This window comes from Centropristis striata, chromosome 21, assembly GCF_030273125.1.
Source record: "Centropristis striata isolate RG_2023a ecotype Rhode Island chromosome 21, C.striata_1.0, whole genome shotgun sequence".
NCBI classification, from domain to species: Eukaryota; Metazoa; Chordata; class Actinopteri; order Perciformes; family Serranidae; genus Centropristis; species Centropristis striata.
Genome location: NC_081537.1, coordinates 23,014,900 through 23,036,929, shown reverse-complemented (window position 1 = coordinate 23,036,929; position 22,030 = coordinate 23,014,900). Strand labels below are relative to the sequence as shown.

The 22,030-nt window shown below is 36.8% G+C and overlaps 2 protein-coding genes across 4 annotated transcripts; both read left to right on the top strand.

Moving 5' to 3' along the window:
* The first annotated feature begins 1,210 nt into the window (after window positions 1–1,210).
* On the top strand, window positions 1,211–18,535 carry tmem106a (transmembrane protein 106A). 3 transcript variants are annotated; one of them, XM_059324186.1, is made up of 8 exons: window positions 1,211–1,256; window positions 4,764–4,971; window positions 5,976–6,039; window positions 8,002–8,155; window positions 10,336–10,476; window positions 10,567–10,610; window positions 10,701–10,754; window positions 15,882–16,595. In XM_059324186.1, the coding sequence occupies exons 2-8, from the start codon at window positions 4,794–4,796 to the stop codon at window positions 15,988–15,990; spliced, it is 744 nt and encodes a 247-aa protein (XP_059180169.1). In that variant the 5' UTR covers window positions 1,211–1,256; window positions 4,764–4,793; the 3' UTR covers window positions 15,991–16,595. The 3 variants fall into 3 exon arrangements, with proteins under 3 accessions (XP_059180169.1, XP_059180170.1, XP_059180171.1); XM_059324187.1 differs by lacking the exon at window positions 1,211–1,256 and adding an exon at window positions 1,361–1,384; XM_059324188.1 differs by lacking the exon at window positions 1,211–1,256 and adding an exon at window positions 18,398–18,535 and having other exon boundaries at window positions 4,628–4,971; window positions 15,882–15,981.
* Window positions 18,428–21,658, top strand: arl4d (ADP-ribosylation factor-like 4D). The gene is made up of 2 exons (XM_059324191.1): window positions 18,428–18,575; window positions 20,300–21,658. Exon 2 carries the CDS (start codon window positions 20,406–20,408, stop codon window positions 21,009–21,011), a length of 606 nt encoding a protein of 201 aa, XP_059180174.1. The 5' UTR covers window positions 18,428–18,575; window positions 20,300–20,405; the 3' UTR covers window positions 21,012–21,658.
* The last annotated feature ends 372 nt before the right edge of the window (window positions 21,659–22,030 follow it).

Genomic DNA, 22,030 nt, shown 5'->3' with positions numbered 1-22,030 from the left:
ATCATTTCACTCAAAAAGGATGTAACAAAGGATTGCCTTTGGCATAGTAAAAACAAATTATGTAACATGACATGACAAGTATCATGAACGTTCCTTCAAAGTGTCATTAATGTTCATGACACGGTCATGTCACTCTTATGTAGATATCTTCAAAATAAAGTGTTACCATATCTTGCTTAAGTCACATGTTCAAAATTTTATTTTGAGTTAGGCATAATAAATCCGCTTAAGTCACACACTTGACATAGGCCATTATCTTAAAGGGGTAAAATCACATGATCTGATCAACTGAGGATGGAGGTGATTTTACCATAGGTGGCCTGCGTCATGAGGCAAAAAAAACAATTTTGACAAAAAATTACTTACTTACAATTATTTTAACAGTGTGACAATATTATTACACTAAAAGGTGAATTTGTGTATTTCCTAAAATGTCAAGCCTTTACTGTAAGGTCACAATGATCTAAAGCATGGGTCTCAAACTCACGGGCAGCGGGCCAATTTCAGCCCGCGTGGCGATATTTTGTGGCCCCCACCTTGATATGAAAGTTTAATGTGAGTTTTAATGAATGGCACTTTATGTGTGGAAGGTCCCTTTAATTCATTTTTTTTTTGTAATTTTGTGTCTTTTTTTTTGTAATTCTGTGTCTTTTTAAAATAATTTTGTGTCTTTTTAAAAATAATTGTCTTTTAAAAAAAATAATTTTGTCTTTTTTTGGTAATTTTGTGTCTCTTTTTAGTAATTTTGTGTCTCTTTTTGGTAATTTTGTGTCTTTTTGGGTAATTTTGTGTCTTTTTGGTAATTTTGTGTCTTTAAAATAATTTTGTGTCTCTTTTTAGTAATTTTGTGTCTTTTTTTGGTCATTTTTGTTTCTTTTTTAAGTAATTTAGTTTTTTTTCTGTCATTTTGTGTCTTTTTTTTTAGTAAGTTTGTCTTTTTTTGGTCATTTTGATACCGCCTCTAGCCCCAGGTAATTAGAGTTTGAGACCCCTGATCTAAACTATAATGCTTCTTCCATTGTGAGTGAATGCGCTTCAGCTTTCACCTAGTTTCACCACTTAAGACAAGGAAAAGGAAAGTTAATGAGAAGCAGCACATGTGACCTGACCTGTCTTCTACAGAAGAAGAAGGAGGAAGTGTTCCTCCCACTTTGTTTTGACTTGAGGCAGTTTATCGTTCATCTCAATTTCTCAAAACTGACAAAGAAGACAGCGCGGACAGCAAATTGAGTTGGAGCTCAACGTCGTTTTCTGAGGTAAGTGCTAATTTCTCTGATTTATTCCAGCTGAGTCACTCAGGATGACTTGATGCGCGTGTTTGGTGGCCATGTTTCACTGTTTACATCATCTTAGACCAACGTTTGTCACGAAAGACGCCCTAAAGGTACGAAAACACGTCTAACAAGTCTATTTTTTGATATAGTCTTAAATTATAGTGAGAATTGATGTCTAAAGCGGAAGCTCCCCCGTTTCTTTTTGAGTATATTTGTGTGTAGATTTGTGTTAAAATGTGCGAAAATATCAGGTATAAAGCTAATTTAACGATGCAATCCTTAAATTATTAATCGTGTTTTTAAATGTATATCTGTATAACTGTGCCACCAAAATGCAAAATACAAGATAAACATCTTTCAATTCACTTAGATTGATGTTTTATACTCAGAAGAACAGGTGGAGGAAGTGTTCACATTATGTAAATTTGGCAACATTACACGTCAATGTTATATATTTGGATTGCCAGTCTAGTTAAAAATAGTTTTAAAGCATATAAATGAGATAAAAATGCACCTTTGAGTGTTATAATTTGGATTATTGTTATTAATGCATTCATATTATGAATTTCTTGAGGTTGAACTTGTTGGGTAATTAAATGATCAATAATTCATTATATTCTTCTATTCTACAAGCTTTAATTTTGTTTGTAAAATTTAAATCTGTAAACTAGAAACTACAGCAAATAGATGTAGTGAAGGAGTACAATATGTTTTGTTTGACTAACAGTTGTAAAAGATTAATGAGGAATGGACTGCACTTACATAGAGCTTTTATCCAAAGCACTTTACACTACAGACTTCAATCAATCGATCAGACTTTATTTGTATCACATTTCATACAATAGAATTGTAACACAAAGTGCTTCACATAAAATAATAATAATAAATAATAAAACATAGAAACAAGCAAACACCCTCCGCCCATCCCCAACACCCACAGTCACAGGAAGTAGATATAAAGTAAACATACCTTCCACATTTTAAACATTTGTTTGCATTTCTAGTTTATAAACTCTAAAGCTGAGAATATATTAAAAATATAATAATAATAATATATATTTTTTTATTTTATTATTATTTTTTTAATATAAATTAATAATATAATTTCAGTTTTGTAGGAGAATACACCTGTGATTTATTTGCCTAACTACTGATTAGGCCTTTACAGTAAATATTATCCTAATTTTTCAGTTTTAAAACCAGACGATTGCTTCCTCTTGTTTGTCCCCAGTCATTATGAGGCTGACATTTTATCGATAGCAAGTCAAACTTACTAAAAATGCTTTTTATACTTATTGTTCCTGTGGTTTGTGGAGCTTCAGCACAGCATAACCAAACAAAAGAAACCAGTTCTGTTTCTTCACTGGAAAAAGAGGAAACAGTCCCAAACTTCAAGATAACCCTTTCTTGAATCCATGTATGTAGCTTTATACTGTGTATCTGCAGGTGATAAATAAAGAAATAAGAAATAAACTAATGCTACTGCATTTATCACAACATTTAATACTAGATTGCTGTAAAATGCAGGACTAGTTTTTAGATGTTATTCCAGCTTTGGCTCAGGATTCACAACTTAATCACACTGTAGGATGATTCAGTGCTTCAAAGAATAAACTCAGCCTCCAGCGAAATTTTGTAATATTACACAGAAAGTGCTTAATATTGCATCATTGCAAGAAAATGCTGGTAGAAGCCCTGCATATATCTATATTATCCAACAGTAGACGGGACAACACGGGTGGAAATAAAAGTGTTTTCTTTTTCACTATTAAAAGCCAAAAATCCAGAATATCTAAGGGAATATTTAATGCCATAGGTTTGATCAAAATTGAGCTATTGTTGCAAATAATTTAAGGAAATAACTTCAGAGAAAATCCAAAACATGCATTATGTTCTTCTTTTCTAAAATATTCTGACATGTATTTGTAGGATTAATATAAACAGAAACCTATGATATTCTTTTATAACTTAACACATTAAAGGGAGCCATTCTGCTCTACTTCTGAACATTTTGTTGATAATACAAAACTAATTGTTTGAATTGAGGTCTTTCACCTGTAATACAATATTTTTAAACTGGTATTTCTTATTCTGGTATAAGTAAATGAGTACTTCTTTTGCATTTGTGCCAGGTAATACCAGTATTAAGATGTTTTACTGAGTTGCAATAGCACCATAAAATACTAAAATCCTGGAGGTGTTTTTCTGTCACTCCTACACTGTGAACTCCCACATGCTCACATGACATGTAGCACAAGAATGAGCTTTTATTGGACATTTTAAAGGCTGTTGTAGAGAATAAAAGTGTTTTTAACTGCATTTTTATTGCATTCTAAGTTGTCTCTGTGTCACAGAAGTTTCCTATCATTCTTATATTGAAAACAAAGTTAAAAAACAAACCCTAGATCAGGGGTCTCAAACTCAAATTACCTGGGGGCCGCTGGAGGCAGTATCAAAAAGACCAAAAAAAGACACAAAATGACAGAAAAAAGACACAAAATGACAGAAAAAAAGACAAAAATGACAGAAAAAAGACACAAAATGACAGAAAAAAAGACAAAAATGACTGAAAAAACACTAAATTACTTAAAAAAGACACAAAATGACCCAAAAAATACACAAAATTACTGAAAAAGACACAATTATTAGAAAAAGACACAAAATTACCAAAAAAAGACATAATTATTTAAAAAAAAGACATAATTATTTTATACAAAGACACAAAATTACTAAAAAAGACAAAAAATTACCAAAAGAAGATACAAAATTTAAAAACAAAGGACACAAAATGACATTACATAACATTTCCACTTCTTCCGGTAACAACAACACGGCAGATAATAAACGGTCCGGTAGCAGCTGCCCTTCTTTTTGTTAACGTCGTCATAAAAACCAGTGAAACAAAGCTCCAGCTTGTGCAATAAAGGGACCTTTCACACACAACACGGTAAAGCGCCATTCATATAAAACTCACATTAAACTTTCATAACAAGGTTAGGGCCACAAAATATTGTCACCAGGGCCGCAATTGGCCCGCGAGTTTGAGACCCATGACCTAGAATCAGGTCCTAGATGATCCGTCGGAGATGGTCGACTGTAACATTTATCTGAAACAAAGTTTTAATTGGCACTTCACACACATATAAAAGGCTTTTCTGTCTAAACAGCTAAAATACCAATATCTGCTCTCACACACCAAACATTAATGATTTTCATATGAAAAGCTTTTTTAAGGTTTGTTAGGAAGTAGGGCTGCACAATTATTTGTTATTAAAATTAGCAATGTCAGTCAAAGTAGTTGCATTTATAAAAACAATTCAAATCATGCAACTCTATTAGGAATTTGAAGAATACTCTGCTAGCTCTCAGAGTGTTAATTTTTGTACTGTAATGCTACGTTAGGTCTACATGCTGTAATTTAGATGTTTGATAAATATGAGTTTCCGGTGGATATTTCAGTCATTTTTTTGTCTCGTTTTTCTTCTTTAGACTGGATTTTTTTCTGCTGATGAAAGTATCATGGGTATACCAGGGAAAACCGGCAAAGACACAGAGGGACTTGTTCCGCCAAAAGCAACGGAGAAGGTGAACACACTGAAGCACTTCCCTCCGTATGGCGCCATACACGGACACTCATCAGGAGAAGGCCGACAGGATACGTGCCCCACATGTCGCGGCACCGGGCGAATCCCCAGAGGTTAGTTTTCTGTCAAGTTTCACAGTTCTGACTTCACTACCACTTAACCCTGTGAACCCGACATTATCGTCGAAATTTGAACTTTCTGATGGACCTTGCATGGTTTATAGGTTACGAAAGAAGCTTAAAATAGTGATAATTCTATTAGAATGATTTTATTCTACCTGTCTCTTTTAAAACAGCCAAAAATAAACCGTTTGGAATAACTAGATCCTGTTAAAAACATTAAATTCTGCTCCTCAGAGACACTGTGAAGACATGATTGATTCTGCTGAGACGAACAGACACATGACAAATATTCACTGAAAATCTGTTTAGACAGAGCAGAGAGGAGAGGACAGGAGAGGCTGTTTACACAGAGCTGAGAGGAGGGGACAGGAGAGGCTGTTTACACAGAGTTGAGAGGAGAGGACAGGAGAGGCTGTTTACACAGAGCTGAGAGGAGAGGACAGGAGAGGCTGTTTACACAGAGAGGAGAGGGCAGGAGAGGTTGTTTACACAGAGCAGAGAGGAGAGGACAGGAGAGGCTGGAAACATGACAATACCTCGATGTGTACAACATGTGAAGACACATTTTTTTCCAATATTCATAACACTTTCATGACAAAAAAAAAAGAAGAGAAATTCAACTTTTTTCTTTTTCTGCGATGCACGTTATTATAACTGTTATTCTGCACACAAGACATGTTTGAGTTGTTCCCACTTCTAGCCATGATTGTGCTGATTCCATAGAGCTGCAGGACTTATAGATTTATAAATATATTATGTATTGTAGTGAACAACAAGAGCACAGTGCGTAAAATGTAAAAAGAGCAACAACAAAAAAAACCTGAAACGGCTTGTTGGGTTGAAGGTTAACTGCCACCATCATTTCAACAACTAAAGGAACTAAGTCACATCAAAAGTGTCACAGCTGCTTCTGTTCACTCACACTTTCACATCATTTTTTTGGTAAGTAGAAAATGCTGGAAGGCAGATTAAGTTCTGTTTTTTTGTACTGACAGGCCATGAAGACCAGCTGGTTGCTGTAATACCTTGTAATGACGTGAGGCTGAAACCCCGACGCACGTAAGGGATTTTCACTTTTATACATTGTAGGGTTGTCACGATACTAAAATGTTCAACTCGATACCGATACTCAGGAAAATATTCAATACTCGATACCATTTTCGATACCACAAGGATAAAAACAAAGACGCCAAAATTTAACAGAAATATTGTTATTAACTAGCCTGGCTAACACCAGACCAAATCTCATTGGAGATTAGGTCTGGACACCTTCAATGCTTTTCTCCGTAGAAGAGGTGTGGTTTACGATCCTCCAGAGCCGTTTATTGGACGCTTAGAATATCTATCAAAGCGTCTGTAGGTAGCTCTTAGCCAATCAGATCAGTTATACCAGATGACGTAGTAGAGCAACAGAGATGGTTTGTTGTGTGTGTGTCTGTGAGAGAGTGTTGCTGCTGCTTTGCTTCTCCAGTTCTCGCTTTCTGCAAGATTATTTATTTTCACGCTTTATTCCCCCTCATATCATTCTACCACACACATTCACTGATTTTATGGGCAATAAACAAGCTGCTGCGGGTCTCTGGGGGCTCCGCTGTCCCCCGATTCGGAGCGAGATCACCGGCGGTGACCGGCGGTCTCACCGGCTCGGCGCAAGGAGCCGCAGAAACCGCCCGTGTGGCGCTAATAGCCCCGCTACCGGTGATCTGGCTACCAGCCAGGGGACAGCGGAGCTGCCGAGAGACCTTTCGCCTTTCAACTTTCGCTCTAAACTATTTAAAACACCATCTACAGCTAAAGAGAGTTTCGCGTCTGCAGCAGCCATGTTGGATCCGGAAAGCTTCCAAGTGCTGAGTAGTACGCGTCATCGTCTCACCGTCCCTCCCCGCTCTGTGATTGGATCCCTAAAACAGGGCTACGATAATCGCCTCGTTGCCAGACCGCCTGGAGGTTCGAAATCAAATTCGAGCGCGCAAGGCAGTCTGGGTATACCCAGGCTAGTTATTAACAAGAAAAATGCAACATGTTAAAATGAACAAAACCACAGGTTAAATATTTATTTTAAAAAAACAGTTGTGCAAAAAGAAACTGCAACTATGGCCCCGTTTACACGAGGACGCTTGTGGGTAAAAACGACAAAATATTTTGTCGGAAGTGCCTTTCGTTTAGACGGTGACGGCGTTTTTGGGGCTTAAAAACGCAAAAATCTGAAACCACCTTCCAAAGTGGAAAAGTTAAATACGCTCCTCCGTAGCGTGTCGTCTACACTGACAAGACGCAAAACTCTGATCTGATCTGCTCACGTCACGTATGTGTTTACGTCACATACATGCTCCAGTACAGGAAAATAAACAAACGTGGGATTATTTCCATGCGTCGGACCTTCAAGCTGCTCTGGCAGCTCTAATAAACTTACAGGAGTCTTTCCACCAAATGTACAGGATATGTACAGATAGTATTAGTGAATAGAGAAGGATCTGGAATTACCTCTATCACATTTTGGATGCAGCAATTCGTCGGAGGCGAGCCAGACGGCTGTGAACGAGACCTGGGAGATCTAGTGATGGTGGATAACTTTGTGGAAGGAGTAGCTGATGAAAATGTGTGGCGTGAAAACTTCTGCATGCCCAAAGATGCTCTTATCGCTTTAAGTGATGCCGCCTGGCTGCATACAATCGAATTTCACACACTTTTGCGTCACCGTATGCAGCAGATTTCCTCCTGAAAACGCTCGTCTAAATGAGGAATAAAAAGTGAAGACGCGACGCCACTTTTGCGTCTTCTGTTCAGACCGTCCTCGTGTAAACGTAGCCTATGATAACAAGCTTCAGATACTCGATACTTTTGAAAATGAGTATTGTATCCGGATACAACGTTTTAGTATCGATACTTTTTTGAGTATCGATACTTTTGACAACCCTAATACATTGTATTGCAGCATGTTTACGTCTCTTGCACGTGCACACAGATGTGTTCCTGAAGGCTGCCCAATGTCGTTTACAGTTTTGCATGTTTGCCTTTCAGGAAGCTGTACGTCTGCTTCTCCATGGCAGTGTGTCTCCTCGTCTGCAGCCTGATCCTCTTCTTCCTCTTCCCCCGGAGTGTCACCCTGCAGCCTGTGTCTGTGCTGTCAGTCATGGTCTACTTCACTCCAGACACAGTTGATATGGAGGTCACAGTAAGTTAAAGGAAAACAGTGGGTTCAAAGAGTTGTCTGTAAATCTGTGCCTCTTCTTTGTTGTTTCAGAATCACTTTTGTTAGAGAAATGCATTGAGGAAACCTTTAAAATTGAATTATCTGACACCAACAGAAAATCCTCTCCTATTTCTCTGCGCAGATCGTTTAATGGGGAATGATGAGCAGGAGACGTCCAAGTTCTCAGTTTTTACATTTTATTACAATACGCCAAGAAATGTGCAGTTACAGAGATCTCTGTGGGTTCAGACATCATTTCCCCGATACACAGGAGACTGGTTTCAGGACTTCATGAAGTCTGGACCAGTCTCATTTCCCCCGAACCCATTATTATATCCTAACAATGGTTTACTAATCATGAAGGGAGATTTCTTCCAGGAAGTGCCGCCCTCTTGATCTGTTGATTCGTCAGTTTTAACCCTTAATAGGACACTCATTGAAATACTTGCAAATTCCAAATTTCAACCCTAGAGAATATTGGAGGATATTACATACTGCCAGAATGTGTAAAAAAAAACATACGAAAATAATATTTTGAGAAAAAAAGTTTACGAGATTAAAGTGGCAAATCTACGAGAAAAAAATGTGTAGATTTATGAGATTTAAAGTGGTGAATCTGGGAGAAAAAAGTTGCTTTTTTCTCACTTTTTTCTCGTAAATCTGCAACTTTTTTCGCACAGATTTGCCACTTTAAATCTCTTAAATCTGCAACTTTTTTTCTTGTAGATTTGCCAATTTAATCTAGTAAATACCTAGTAAACTTTTTTCTCGAAATATTACCTGAAGTTACCAAATATAGTTCTTTGCCTGATAAAGGGTTAATCAACATAGGGACACGTCATGTCACCATGTCCGTGTCCTGACCTGTTCCTCAAAACATTCAACAAACCTCCTGCCTTGTTGTGACTTACAGAGATATAATCGGAGACACAGATGTTGCAATGTGCACATAAAATACAAAGCATACAATATATATTTTTGTGACGATAGAATCTTACTAAGTTTAAGCAGTTGGGATAAATGTATTTAGTTTTGATGTATCTAGAGTAATCATAGTTTTAAAACATTATTAGCACACGATCATTGTATCAAAAGCATCTTACATGATTCATATATAAATACATAGAGAGACATAGCACAAACAAGGTTAGTGAATTACGCATGCACAGTGACCGTAACAACACAGACAGACAACAGAGACAGAAAAGAGAACACTTTACGGAGGAAGTATAAGCATTATTTGTGTCTGTGGTACAGAAAATGCCAAACAATACGGTAGCTAGAGAGAGTTACACTCCAGACTTCCATGTATTGATCAGATTGTAACCTTAAGGAAAAGCTCAGTCTCTCCATGCTGTTTATCCTGTTAACTATTGCAATCCAGTCCTTATAGAGTCATGGAAAAAATGATTAGACGATCCTTGTTTTCTTCAGTTTCTTGTTAATTTTAATGCCTGGTAAAACTAAAGGTACATTTGTTTGGACAAATATAATGATAACACTAATAGCTGATAAGACTTTAATTTAATAGATGATAGCTAGCCAGTATCCATGGTTTTCTTGATAATGATTTTGCTTTTTATCAAGAAAACCATGGAAAATGTCTAGATATCAGCTCTTAAATTAAACTCTTATCAGCTATTTTTAATGTTATCATTATATTTGTCCAAACAAATGTACCTTTAGTTGTACCAGGCATTAAAATAGACAAGAAATCAAAGAAAAACAATGGTCTAATATTTTTTTTCCATGACTTTAATAGTGGGTAAAACATGCTGTTAGTCAAACATCATGTGGGTTAAAGTGCTGCTGACACTATTAAGTAAACAAACATGCAGGAAAGATAATGGGAGATATTGAAAATGATCATGGTCATGTCCATAAACTATATGATAAGTCCATATCATGACAGGCCTTAACATTCAGTATATCTTACTGTTTATAAGTGCAGTACAGAGTGTTACATATCTGTGTGCTTGCCACTGAACTTTCAGCATCATTACATTTTTATTGTGTCAAAAACCATCCACAAAGAGCCGTCACATGACAGACTGTAGATAACTGCTTCTGTTATGTCACGGACAAAGTCCCCTGAGACTTTTTAATGATGGAAAGGTGTGTGGGTTGCCTCTGACGACCTGTGTGTGTTTCTCCTTTCCAAGAATCTCATTGAAATCTCCAACCAGAACTTTGTCCCGGTTCAGATCGTCGAGTTTAACATCCAGGGTCTGATCTCTGCCGCAGTCGTGGGTAAAACCAAGATATCGAACATGACCGCCATCCAGTCTCGATCAAAGAAATCTGTGAGTTTGACACAAAATGAATCACATTCAAAACACACTGTTGATGCTTTTGTCATGCAATTAACTTAATTCCCCTCATTTTCCTTGCAGTACACCGTTAAGATTGACCTGCCGATTACAGATAAAGGCTTAAAGTAAGTTTTAAATGTCATACTTCCGTGATTATTATTTTTATTTCTTAATTCAGCACATGTCCAAACATCAGCTGCTTTTATGTCTTTCAGCTCTTACTGCAAGTCGAGCTCAATCAAGATTCACACGTTGTTCCTGGAGCTGCAGTAAGTGTCGATCTCACTGTGAAAATCAACAGAGGAGGAAGCCACTTCACAGCATATCTGAAACCCACAGGGTGTTAAAGCATGCTGCTGAACGGGTTCTCCTAAAAATAGGATCAGATCTTTCAATCTCAAATGTTCTTTTTAGATAAAAAACTAAACACAGATGCATAATCGTTCAGTTCTGTTTGATTTTAACCACAAAAACAAACTTTGGTGTTTTAATTTTCACTTCTTTTTTGTTTACACTAAAAACAACAACCTGCTAGTGAGAACAGCTGCTTTGCACCTCGAATGAGGTCAACAGTTTCCTCACAAATATCTGAATAAGTCACACTTAAACTCAATATGCAAAGAAATGACTCCATTCACCGCCCACTTAACTACTGAACCTAAACCTACTACAAGGACTTTTTACTGGTATTTAATACCAATGCCCCTATATGCAGGGTTCGTACGGGTGCTTGAAATCCTTGAAACTGCTTGAATTTAAATGTTGTATTTTCAAGGTTTTTAAAAGTGCTTGGATTTTGGATAAAGTGCTTGTAAATGCTTGAAATACTTACAATATTTAATCTTGCAATCTGACTATATCCATCTATAGACTACAGATAATCAAATGTTCAATGTAAAAAAATAATGAGTAGCCTATCTGAAATGAAGACCGTTCCTCCTAAAAGTGTAATACCATCACTGTTGGTATGGTTAAGTGAAAACGCCTCCTTTTAGTATGTAAGTACTCATCCAAAACATGCAATTTACAACAGGTGTAAGATACTGGAAAAGCTTGAAAATGGACCTTGAAAGTCCTAGAAAATGCTTGAATTTGACCACTGCTAAAGTGTACGAACCCTGTATATGACCTGCTTAAGTAAACACAACACCATCAGCAAGAATATTGCTGCAAAGTTATTCTAAATGCCCGCCACATCGCCCCGGGTCAGATTATTTGCCAAACAATGGCCTGCAGGTTCACCAGAGACTCCGTTAGGCCAGAAAAAAACGCTGCAAAGTCGGGCTATTTTTCTTTGCTCATGTGACATCTGTTGTCATGATACCTGAATGTAAAGAGGAGACTTGGGAACCCATAGAGCCCATAGAGCCCATTTTCAGACATGCCTACTTTTATGCTGATAACATGCAATTTCAGGCAAAAACCACATAGTTTATCTCATGCATTGAAATATGCTATTTACACCTACTGTATGTGAATATTTGTGCACACTGGGGAAGCCACTGGTGTTGTTGTAACTTATCAGGAAGGAGACTAAGTAACCCTCCAAAGTTAGACAACATTTTGGTGAGGGAATAACATTTTCAAACAGCTCTTATAGTGGGGCGGATTAGCTGAACAATCGTTCACTTTGTGATAAAAGTATGAAATTTGGTAGATGTGTTGGTGAATATGTTTCAAACAAATCTGGATATTGGGCCACCTCAAAAGCGCCCCCTAGTGGCCGTGGCAGGCATTTGTTATACAAATAAATCAATGATGAATAAAAACTGCCCTTTTAATAATACCAACTGGTGATGAATTGTATATTGTTGGAAAGCCTGATTAGTCACCTTTACAACGAGGTACAGCTTGTAAGGATCGTGCATTCATGGAATGAGCAACGGGGCTAAACGTGTGGGTAGCACCCCCCAAAAATGTGCATCCCGTGGGGCGGATTAGCTTAATAAATCACAAGAATTGTTTATTTTGTGATAGAAGCACACAATTTGGTGGATGTGTTGGTGGATATGTTTCAAACAAATCTGTATATTAGGCCATCGCAAATTCGCCCCCTAGTGGCCATAGCAGTCATTTTCTTCGTTAAAATTACAAAAGATATTTAAATTATTTCTTAAAATATTTAAAAAATTTAAACTAAATATACAAACGTAAATTAAAAAATGTAAATACACATATTAAATTAACAAAAATCCAGTTAGACACTCTTTCAGTTATTTTTCCTGCCCCACCACAATCGGGCTAGCCATCGAGCTAGCTAGCAAATGAGCTAGCTAGCATTTGCTTCCTGGGACAAGCAGTGCAGTGGACTGTCCATCAAGGTATGTCTAAATATTTTATTTCACCTGTTATAATTATGAATAAAATATGCTATGAACATCATAAAGGCTAAAGAGAAAAACAATCATCATGGGCCTTGGCGGAAAAGTAAATTAGCAAGATAGCAAAAATAGGTACTTAAGCTAGCTAGTTAGCTTGGAACATGCATCAGTGGCTGTTGGGTGTGAAAGCTTAATAAGACACTGTTAAATTATGTCCTGTGGAATGTGGACATCCCTCTCTGCACACACACACACACACACACACACACAGGCACACACACACTATATGTCATATGTCTCCTTTGCCCATGTGGTTCTTTTTTTCTTTTTTAAAATATATTTTATAACTCCATCACAGTTAGTCAGGCGGCTTAGGACCAGATTTGAGAAGAAAGGGGACACGCCGGACAAAAGCACCAAAATGTTTCCACATGCTCTCTATCACCAAAGGTTTCAACTTTTGGTAGGAGCCACTTCATCAAGATTGCTGATCGGAGATGGCAGCCATATAAAGTCTATGAGGACCAATATATCTTCCAAGCCACTTAGAAGGTCAATCTTGGTGTCAAAATCTACATTTTCTGGGTCAAAGAATCATTTAAAGCTATTGAGAATATCACTAGATGACTCACTGTAAATAATTTGTTGATCAAGATCTGACATGAGATGAAAGCATACCCTTGATTTTTTTGAGCAGTGTACATGGCAGCTAATCCTCACTCTCCCGTGAACATTGATTCCAAACATTTTCAACTCAGGATTCCCTGCTGCAGCACTTGAAGCGAGTTGCCCAGTCTGAGTGAAAATGAACATATCTATTTGATCAAATAATCATCTAGTGATATTCTCAATAGCTTTAAATGATTCTCTGACCCAGAAAATGTATATTTTGACACCAAGATTGACCTTCTAAGTGGATTGGAAGATATAGCATTTCTCATAGACTTTATATGGCTGCCATCACCGCAATCTTGATGAAGTGGCTCCTACTAAAAATTTAAACCTATAATGATAGAGAGTATGTGGAAAAAATGTGGTGCTTTTGTCCGGCGTGTCCCCTTTATTTGGCTAAGTCGCCTGACTAAGTCACACACCTCAGAACAAGGATTTTGCCAGAAAGAGTAACCTGCTACAAGTAACCCTAGTAGAATTTTTAAAATGTAGGATTTTTTTCTCTGTCTAAATGTGTTTTGTTTTTATTGTTGCAGGTCATACAATATTGAAAATTATTTTTTCTTTTTAAGGAGCAACAGAAGAATACAAGCTAAAGAGGAGGCCGTAGCCTGTGAATGGGAATATCAAGACCTAATAAAATGTTATACAAAGTTAATGTTCTTTTCTATTAGACTGTAATAAAGCTTTTGTCACTTTAACATGTCTCTAAATTATATTTGTGGTGCTGAAAACATGAAACAGCAGCTGTAGGGTAGGCAAAGCATTCCTCGCCAGTAACCACCGGCGGCCATTTTTAAAAATGGCCGCTTTTAAATGGCCATTTTTAAAAATGGCCGCCACAGCCATCAGAATTTTTTTTGCGATGGCCCAATATCCAGATTCATTAAACATGTATTCAGCAATGAGTGTACCAAATTTGAAGCTTTTATCACAAAATGAACGATTGTTCAGCTAATCCGCCCCACTACACAGGGTATGCACATTTTTGGGGGTGCTACCCACACGTTTAGCCCCGTTGCTCATTCCATGAATGCACGATCCTTACAAGCTGTACCTCGTTGTAAAGGTGACTAATCAGGCTTTCCAACAATATACAATTCATCACCAGTTGGTATTATTAAAAGGGCAGTTTTTATTCATCATTGATTTATTTGTATAACAAATGCCTGCCACGGCCACTAGGGGGCGCTTTTGAGGTGGCCCAATATCCAGATTTGTTTGAAACATATTCACCAACACATCTACCAAATTTCATGCTTTTATCACAAAGTGAACGATTGTTGTAAAATATTGAGCTAATCCGCCCCACTATTAGCTTCTGTGGAACCTACAAGTCTCCTCTTTACTGACATGCCCATTTTATGCTGATCTCATGCAATCTGGGCAGAAACCATGCAGTTCTTCTCATGCATATGTCTTTATGTGGGAATATTTCTACACACTGGGATCCCCAAGCAGTCTCTGAGCTGCATAAATTGGGTATCACTGGAAAGCTGAGACTCAATGGATTCAATGAGCCCAATTGAATTGATGTGTGATGATGTTAGTCATGTTTTGAAACTTGACCTCGCTGTATAAAATGAGCTGCTGTGACCTCGAGGATAATCACAGCCTCATTAAACTTTACAACCACAAACTAGAGTCCTAGAGCATTCAGAGGATGGATGGCTTTACTAGCTGTATCGACAATAAGGCAGGTAACAGAAATGCTTGTCATTTAATCACAGAAAACTCCAATTATTGTGAAAATATCAAAAATTTCAAAAGTTACTGAATCTAAATCACGGCATGGGTTTTTTATAGTATTCCTCAAGGCTTTGGTGTCCTGATGTGTTATTTTGGAGGGATTTTGACCATTTTTATCAATTCTCAAGTGGTGAAAAGTGGTAAAATTTAGCACAAAATATGTGTCACAAATGGTGTCAACTTAAACAACTGCTGCAACAACCCGAACAACATAATTGAGCATGAGAATTACCTTCATATACTTCTATCATAATGTTTTCAACCTACTGGGGTCTCTAAACAGTCTGTGAATTGCATAAATTGGGTATGTGCAGCTTTCCCAGGTATATTGAGTTCAGGGTTTCTCCAAAAATACAGAAATCCACAGCATGGATTTGTGTGTGTGTTGTTCCACTGTTTTGATGTAATATTCTGGAGGGGTATTTGACCATTTTTATCCATTTTCAATTAAAAAAAACCCATAATTAAGCACCAAATGTGTGTAACAAATGGTTTCTTGCTGCAACAAATTATGGGACATAGTTGAGCTGGAAATGGAATCAAAAACTCTACATCATACACTCATTTGATCCATTAGTAATGTAAGAAATATAGATATTTGCAGCTTTAAAACGTTGTCTCCAATAATGTTTTTCCGTTTTTTTTTCTGCCCAGAATGACGCTGAACATCTCCTACATCTCTCACACGGAGCAGCTGTCTCTGGACACCTTTGAGTACATCGACTGTGGCACCAATTCAACAATCCCTCATCCTGTGAGATGATGAAATCAAAATGAAAAACACCCAAGTGGGAGTGTGAAATAATGAATATTCTGGCTGCACTGCACCTTTTCTCCCTCCTCTGTGTGGGATGTGACTTTGTGAATGATGAACTACTGTGAAAATGCATATTTATCCAGTGATTCACATCTTTTTACTTTACAAAAACAGTTCAGAAATACTCAGGCAAAAGTAAAAGTCATGCATGAACATTTTACTTAAGTATTTAAAACAAAATCTACTTAAATAGTAAGTAAATATAGTTCTGATCTGATTCTGTATGTTGTTTTAGCATACTTCTTGGTTTGGGCAGACTTTAATTAATCACTACAGTGTTTTAATCCAAAGATATTCAGCTTTAAATGCAATTACGTATTATAAATGAATGGTTTTTTTGTATTAAGAAAACTGGCCTCATAAAAGTGGGGAAAAAACACAAATTCGTAAATTCAAATGTGACCGCTGCATGTGTCTGTTTGAAGATGTGTAAATGTCTTTAAGATGTAATGTTTTGGGCTACAGGATGTCATATGCTGTAAATAGGATGTTAATCTCTGATAATCTTGTCTGCTGCTATTCGCACTTCATTAAACTCACATTTTAGTTTATTTTCCTATATATTTTTTATTTGTTTCGCAGATACATTTTTAGACTTTGGCTTTAACCTTACACAGTCACACGACTGTTCACTGCAGCGATGCAGCTAAAGATTATTTTGATTAACGATTAAACTACAATTTATGTTCTTGCATAATCGTTCGGTCTATTAAATGTCAGAGTAATAAAATAACTTAAATCCCAGCTTCTTTTGAATGGCTTGTTTTGTCAGTCAAACCCCCAAATAGTCAGTTTTATATTATATAACTTAGAGAAAAGCAGAAAATCTCCATATTTTAGAAGCTTAAAACAGTGTTTTCTCACATTTTTGCATGAAAAACGCAAGAGATTATCTAAATAGTTGAGGATTATTTTTATGTTGAATACCAAATCGATTAGTCAATCATTCGTTGCAACTTTAGTTCATGTTTGGACTAAATTTATCCTCATTGTGTTAGAGGTGGTATTGTATTAATATAATAATGGGCTTATTAATACATTTATGCATCCAGATGTGTCACCATTTCTATTACAATTTAACTTTGCAGCTACACCAAAATTACAAGAAACTTAAGTAAGTATTTTTACATTATATTTATTTATACAACTTAACTAAAGGTTTTGAGGACAGATTACATGTTTGTAGCTCTGATTTAAAAAAAAGTTTATTCATTATCATCTCACGTCATCAGAGATAAGAATGTTTTTAAGAATAAAAACTACATTTTGCTGCAGATCTTGAGAGTGGACACATGGTGGCGCCAGTGCTTTTATACTGTAAAATTTAGAACTCGTGTTTAATGTGGAAAATGACCTGGTTGTCTTTAAAGCAAGAAACCCCTTTGCCATTACTATTTTTAAAAGCTGAGAAATATACAGAAAATATTTATATTAATCTTGTTTATCCACTTATATACATATAAGTATGTCAGACATTTTATAAAAATATAAAAACTTGGTAATTTAACCTAATCCATTGAATTACAATATCCACTAAAAATATTCTGCATTTTCAATTAAAAATAAATAATTTTTTAAATAAAATACATTTTCCAAAATCAGCATTTACATTTGGTCAAATCAAAAGACCCTTTGTAAATCATATAAATTCATTTCCATAAATTAAACAGCATTGGTTATTGTCGAAGAAAGTTTAATAATTTAAAAATGTCCATGTTTTAAAGATGGCAATGTCTGATTGTATCGGCTTTATTTTTTAATTACTATTTTTAAAAGCTGAGAGAAACAGCAAAATCTTTATTTTAGTCAAATTTATCCACGTATATGTATTTAAGACATAAAAAAAATGGACATGCCAGTTTTTCCAATACTATAATAATAAAAAATTAACACAGCCACAAAATATTTTACTTTTTTTTCTCTTCAAACATTGCAACATATTTATATAAAAAATTGCATATTCAGCATATACACTTGGACAAATTAAATTACTCTGAACCCTGTATGTCAGCTTTTTTCACACATTAGATAAATTAATTTTCATAAATTATTGTTAAAAAAGGGTAATAATTTGAAAAATGTCTCAAAGATATGATGAAGTAATCATTGGCAATGTAACTAAAATCAAGTTACTATCTGATGATATCTACTTTTTTTTCAGGAATCTTACTACATATTCCTGACTATATATAATGTGTCCTTTTTCTCTTTGTACTTTAAGAATATTTTAATGCCAGTACTTTGTAGTTTTACATAAGTAAAATGTTTAAAATCAGGCATTTTCCCAGTATTTTTTAGTAGTATTGCTGTTTTTTCCAAGTACCTAATGTGCAGTTCACCTCTCCACCTGCAGGGGGCGTGACGTGTCCCTCCAGGTGGCCGTGACGTCACCAGGACTCGAGGTGCCGTGTGCGCTCGTGCCTCCCCGGAGCTCCTCAGTGCTGTTGGAGGAGCAGGAGGAGACAGACTCACCGGGCTCACTATGGATCTGTTTACCGCTGGTGGATGATGTTTTCACCGCACATTTGAAGGTAAGAACGTATTTTTTATTTATAAATATGCATGTTTAAATGTTGTTTATTCTGCACGCATTCTCACATTAGTAGCTTTATTTTTGTCTGGTTATCCCTTAAAGTTAACCTTCCGGGCTCTCTGCAGGATGTTTTGAAGTTTAATTTATTTCTCTACGCACATCCAATACAAACTAGATGCTTTCATGCAGAAAACTCACATTATTCTTCACAAAATAATCAGAAAATACAGTCAAGTAATAGTATTTTTTACTCACAATGACTGTGCATTTATAAGCAATAGTCGTTTATAAAAGCCTATATAGCATGTAGCTTCCTGCTCCTGATTCAATAATAAATATCTTCAGATGTCTGGACACAGGCAGCTGTTTGATGGCCATCAGGATGTCAACAACAACCGGATTAGTGCAGTTGCAGCAGCAGTGCTCATAGACACAGTGAACACATATTATTATCCATCCACTGCACTGAAATCAATCTGCCTCAGAGAAAAGCCCTTCAGGGTGAGCGGTGTTAAGAGGATTTAGTCTCCAGATAACCTCAGCCACCCAATTAGCTGTTGTTTGTCCCTGTAATGTTGCCAGGACCTTTATTGTTTTATATAACCGGAATCTGAAGTTACTCAACTGTGCAGACGTGGAATAAAGGCAGTTCACCCCAGAATATTAATAAAAATACAGATTAATGTGCTGTTTGTCTGTCTAGATTGTTTTGGTGTGAGTTGCAGTGTTGGAGATATTGTTTGTCTTCTTTCTTAAATAATGGAACTAGATGACTCTTGTGTTGCTCAAATTGCCAAAAAAAGATGTTGTGAGCAGTTTAATGTGGGAGTTATACTAGAGAGAAAATAGTTCCTGCATGAAACTGCTCACATGAAACTAGACTCTGGTCGACTGGGGATTTTTTTTTTGGGACAAAACTGATTTTAAAGGGGGGGAAAATCCCAGATTATTGATATGGAGGCTAATATAGTGATTTTTAAAAATAATTTAATCTATGTGGTTTGTGCCTCAAAAGGCTGCTTTCTAAAACAACATAATAAACAAACAAAAAATGATATAAAACAATATTTAAATGTATGACATTGTTGACCATTTACCAGAAATAAAGATTGAAGATTAAGATGAATAAAAATTAAATTAAAAGTGAAATATATATCAGTTCTGTATGTTCACTATAGGTTGATTTCTGACAAATTAAATAAAGAATAAATAAAAATAAAAATAAGTATAGCTAAATAAACATTGACCATTGACCTTACTATGACCACTTTCAGTTCATGTATGACAATGAAAATAAATAATTAATAAAAATAAAAAAAGCTAAATAAACCCTGTCCACTATGAATCATTGATGATAATTTAAATAAAGAATTAAAATAAATATAGCTGAATAAACATCTGTACTGTGTTAACTCTCTAACTGTATTAATCAGCTGCCAAACATTTAACTAAAATTTAAAATAAACCAGTAAAATAACTCACCAAAACAATCTAGATTAATAAATAGAGCTACAGGTTAAAGGTAAAGGTGAATTTTTATTTTGGGGTGAACTGTTCCTTTGGATGGTTTTCTCTGACAGTAAAGTGATACATTTCAGGTGTTAAATTAAATTAGATTACATCAAGCTCTTTGGCATTTGTTATCTGCTGTTTATCTTCATCAAACACACATTCCTGACGCCTCCACTGTCTCCTCATTAACTCTGTGTTTGTTTTGAAAAGGTCTGATCCCGTCAAGGACACGGAGCAGATGCCTGTCGACTGAGAGAAGGATTAAATCAGGAGTCCGTCACCTCGTTTAAGTAGGTGTGAAGTGCTGGCTGCAGCCATGGGCAACCAGCTGACCGACATCGCTCCCAACACGTCGTTCCTGCCGAGCTTCCAGTCGCTGCACGTGGTCGTCATCGGACTCGACTCGGCCGGGAAAACCTCGCTGCTCTACAGACTCAAACTGAAGGAGTTTGTGAAGACAATCCCCACCAAGGGCTTCAACACGGAGAAGATCAAGGTGGCGGTGGGAGCGTCCCGCACCATCAACTTCCAGGTGTGGGACGTGGGCGGCCAGGAGAAGCTGCGCCCGCTGTGGAAGTCCTACACCCGGCGGACGGACGGCTTGGTGTTCGTGGTGGACTCCACCGAGCCGGAGCGCATGGAGGAGGCCAAAGTGGAGCTCCACAAAATCACCCGCACCTCGGAGAACCAGGGCGTCCCCGTGCTCGTCCTCGCCAACAAGCAGGACCTGGAGTCCGCGGCATCGGTCGGCGAGGTGGAGAAGCTGCTCGCCGTGCACGAACTGAGCACGTACACGCTGCACCACGTGCAGAGCTGCAGCGCCGTGGACGGCCAGGGGCTGCAGCCGGGCCTGGAGAAACTGTACGAGATGATCCTGAAGAGGAAGAAGATGGTGAAGCACAACAGGAACAGAAAGAGATGAGGAGATTTATCCTCTTAACGGTTTCCTTTTTAATGGGAGAGCGATTTGTGCCAACACAACAACAATCACACCGGGCCGGCCGCGGGGTCAGGACGAATGGATTTCACCGTAATAAGTGAAGCAGTATTGACATATTCTTTGTTCCGCCGTCCTGCCGCTGCCCTTTGAAAGCTTCAGATATAGATTTAAAGGGAACCTCGATAGCAGTTAGTCTTCACTAAGTGCTTTTCTAAGACGTTTTCCTGTTAACGGACTAATAACACATCCATGTGGCAGGTCCCTCTAATATACAAACTGTCCTTATAATCCTCCACATGATTGCACACTCTGCCCCACTTACTAGCTGTTTTTGTTCCACAGATGCTTCCTTGAAATATTTATTCCACATTCTTGTGTTGGTGTTGGACGGAGAGGCTGCTTTTATTGTGTAAATGATGTGAAATGAAACAACTGGAGATGGAGAAACACATGATGATGATGATGATGATTCAATTTAAATTGCCATGGATCAGTAATCCCAAGTGCATTCCTTTCATGGCCACACACGTTAAGTTTCAGTTCAATAATAATAATAATAATAATGTTTATACAAATTGTACATTTTTGTAACACTGAAGACTTAATAAATCTAAGCACTGTACAGAACATTTAGTGGTTTCTTTGTAGTTGATGTCAGTGAATGAAAGTTGAGGCCAAGAAAACACTGAAAATATTGACATATAAGGTCAAATTCTTTGCAAAAAAGCTGCTATAAGCAATATTTTTATATTGACAATGGATCATAAGACTGAGTGTGTGAAAGGGATTGCTAGTTGAAGCCTTTTTAACATTTAAAAACGTTTTTTTATCTCTTTGTTTTGGTTTTTAGGACTACAATTTTACTTTCAATTCTGCTTTTAATACAAAAAAATCTAAAGTTAGTGACTAGTTGGTGAATAAAGCTAAAGAGCCAGATATTAGTAGAGCCTGATCAATATCTGATTTTAGATTTTTGCGACCGAAAAATTCACATTGAGTGT